This window comes from Psittacula echo, assembly GCF_963264785.1.
Source record: "Psittacula echo genome assembly, chromosome: 3".
Lineage (NCBI taxonomy): Eukaryota > Metazoa > Chordata > Aves > Psittaciformes > Psittacidae > Psittacula > Psittacula echo.
This window is the reverse complement of record NC_137736.1, coordinates 57,240,528-57,243,652: the sequence shown is the minus strand read 5'-3', so window position 1 is coordinate 57,243,652 and position 3,125 is coordinate 57,240,528. Positions and strand designations below refer to the sequence as shown.

The 3,125-nt window shown below is 66.3% G+C and overlaps 1 protein-coding gene across 1 annotated transcript; it reads left to right on the top strand.

The window, feature by feature from the left end:
* The first annotated feature begins 861 nt into the window (after positions 1–861).
* On the top strand, positions 862–2,336 carry CHST7 (carbohydrate sulfotransferase 7). The gene has a single exon (XM_080613851.1). The coding sequence runs from the start codon at positions 888–890 to the stop codon at positions 2,265–2,267; it is 1,380 nt and encodes a 459-aa protein (XP_080469977.1). The 5' UTR covers positions 862–887; the 3' UTR covers positions 2,268–2,336.
* The last annotated feature ends 789 nt before the right edge of the window (positions 2,337–3,125 follow it).

The following is a 3,125-nucleotide window of genomic DNA, read 5'->3' as shown; positions in this document are numbered from 1 at the left end:
AGCCGGTAATGTTATGCTTCCACTGTAGTTAATAACGGGTTATCAGAAGGCTGTCAAGCATCCAAGACAGGTTGAATAACCCCCTGTGGGTGCCCATTTCTTCCTGCCAGATGCAAAGCGTGACAGCTCACACAGACACAAAACTTTTAGATGTATAAACTGGAGCAGTGAGTCACGATGGAGATGTCTGTACCCCACCTGCACGCACACACAGACAAAAGCGTGGCTGAGAAATCTCGCAGCTCTTTACAGCGCCGAACTGCAGCATCTCTGAAACCCGCTGCAGATTTTAATAGCTGTCATCCGTCCTAAAAATACATTCGCACCTCGTAACCGTAGCGTGCTTTTTCTCGGGAGACTGGTGGGTAACAGGACCTGTTATCCATTCTCAGGACACCCTCAACTGCTCGGTACCTGCCCCGGCTAACAGCTCTTCTTAGCGGTGCGCCCATTGTCGGGCGGAGGTGACTCCCGAGGTGCCGAGCCCGCCCCTCCAGCCCTGCCCGGGGGGAGGAGGCAGAGAGGAAGGGAGGGAGGGAGGGGGGGAGAGAGAGAGGCTGGGCGAGGGCCGGCGTGGAGCCCCGCTCAGCGGCAGCAGCCCGTGTACCGCCGCCAGCGGCGGCTCCTTCGGAGGCGGCGGGGGCAGGTGCGGACGCTTCCGCATCGCGCTGCGCAGAGGAGCAGGAGAAGGCGAAGGAGCAGGAGGTGGCGGCGAGGGCGGGCGTGCGGCGGGGCCAGCAGCCCCGAGCCCGTCCGGCGTGCCCGTGGGCGTGCTCCCCGGCGGGGCGGGCCGGGCTGCCGCCGCTAACTTTGCCTCTTCGCGAAGAGCCTGCCTCTGGCAGCCAGAGGATCGTCGGAGCCCCGGCGGTCCTAAGCCGCCCCCTGCGATGAAAGGCCGCCGGCGGTGGCGGGGCGAGCACCGCCGTTTCGCCGCCGTATTGGTGCTATACACGCTGGTGTTGCTCCTGTTGGTGCCCTACGCATTGGACTACGGGTCCCGGCGCGGGCGGACGGACGAGGAGCCGCTACTGCGGCGCTGCCCCAGCCTGGAAGAGGCGCTGAGCGAGTGGGGCTGGGAGCAGCAGCAGCAGCAGCCGCTGGACGAGGAGGAGGAGGACGAGGAGGGGGACGAGGCGGGTAACGGCAGCTCGGCGGGGAAGCGGCACATATATCTGCACGCCACTTGGCGCACAGGGTCCTCCTTCCTCGGGGAGCTCTTCAACCAGCACCCCGACGTTTTCTACCTCTACGAGCCCATGTGGCACCTGTGGCAGGCCCTGTATCCGGGGGACGCGCTGAGCCTGCAGGGCGCCCTCCGCGACATGCTGCGCGCCCTCTTCCGATGCGACTTCTCCGTCTTGCACCTCTACGCCGCGCCGCCCGGCCCCCGCGACCCGCTGGCCCCCGCCCCGCCCGCCGCCGACAACCTCACCACGACCAGCATCTTCGGCTGGAGGACCAACAAGGTGATCTGCTCGCCGCCGCTCTGCTCCGGCGCTCCGCGGGCCCGCGGAGAGATCGGCCTCGTCGACGGCGCCGCCTGCGAGGAGACGTGCCCGCCGCGGGCGCTGCGGGAGCTGGAGGCCGAGTGCCGCAAGTACCCAGTGGTGGTCATTAAGGACGTACGGCTGCTGCAGCTGGGCGCCCTGCTGCCGCTGCTGCGGGAGCCCGGCCTCAACCTGCGCGTGGTGCAGCTCTTCCGCGACCCCCGCGCCGTCCACAACTCCCGCCTCAAGGCCCGGCAGGCGCTGCTGCGGGAGAGCATCCAGGTGCTGCGCAGCCGGCACCGCGCCGAGCCGCGGGGGACGCTCCGCCACCCCCAGCAGCAGCTGCCCGGTATGCTGGGCGGCGGGCGGGCGCCGCAGCACCGCGCCGAGTTCTTCCTCGGCGGCGCCCTGGAGGTGATCTGCCAGGCCTGGCTCCGCGACCTTCTCCTTGCCCGCCGAGCCCCGGCCTGGGTCCGCCGCCGCTACACGCAGCTGCGCTACGAGGACCTGGTGCGGGAGCCCCGCGTCCAGCTGCGCCGCCTGCTCCGCTTCGCCGGGCTGCCCGTACCGCCCGCACTGGAGGACTTCGTGCTCAACATGACCCGCGGCGCCGCCTACTCCTCCGACCGGCCCTTCCTCATCTCCGCCCGCGACGCGCGGGAGGCCATCCACGCCTGGCGGGAGCGCCTCAGCCGGCAGCAGGTGCGGCAGGTGGAGGCCGCCTGCGGCGAGGCCATGAGCCTCCTCGCCTATCCCCTCAGCGCCGGCGACGCCCGGTAGCGCCCGCGCCCGACGGCGGGTGAGGGCCGGGCTGGGCGCCGCGACTGCGGCGGGTGGTCCCGAGGGCGGGCGGGCGCTGTGGGGCCGAGTTGGTCGCCGGGTGCCCATCTGGCATGGCGGCGGCCTGCGCTCGCCTCATGGGCCGGGTGCTGCTTCCCTGGCAGGTGCAGACCAGCCTCGCCTCAGGAGCAGGCAGTGTTGCGGGGTTCAGGGCCCTGCTTCCCGCTGCTGGCTTCGGAGGGGTTGCGCTTCCTCGTGGGACAGTGGGCACTGCTGAGAGGGCATGGAGGATGTTTCATTTAAGAGAAGGGTTTGGTAAGAGGTGTCCTCTGGGCACAGCACCTCACGTGAAATGGTGACCACACACAAAGCATGGGTGCTCTTCAAGAAAACTGCATTGAAATTTAAAAATCCCCCAAATGAAGACTCTCGGCAAGGAACTAAAGGGCTTCAGAGGTGGTGCTGTGGGAGCATCACCATTCACGAGTGCTGAAGCATGCTGGGCTCTCGTGTTGCTACTGAAACATGTACTGTGAAGTGTGAAACACTTGTGTGAAGTTGGCTGCAGAGGCCACTGGAGGCCCAGGTGGGCAGGAGGATGTCACCGCTGCGGAGGGCTCTGCTGTCCTGCTCTCGAGCAACCGGGTGGCTCCGCGGGGATGGTTGCCAGGACAGGTTGCTGATGCTGGCGGGGGGAGGGGGCCACAGGCTATGGGGAGGGGAGCCATGTCAAACCCCATCCATCATTCAGAGCAGCAGGATAAGCATTAACCTGTTTATGTGCTTTGAAGATGTTTGTGGCAGAAATTTCTGCTTTTCTAAAGAAATCTGTAATTCCTTTTAAAGTAGGAATTCTTT

Excerpts from the sequence above, each read along its gene's own strand:
- CHST7 (XM_080613851.1), top strand. The coding sequence starts at position 888 with ATGAAAGGCCGCCGGCGGTGGCGGGGCGAGCACCGCCGTTTCGCCGCC.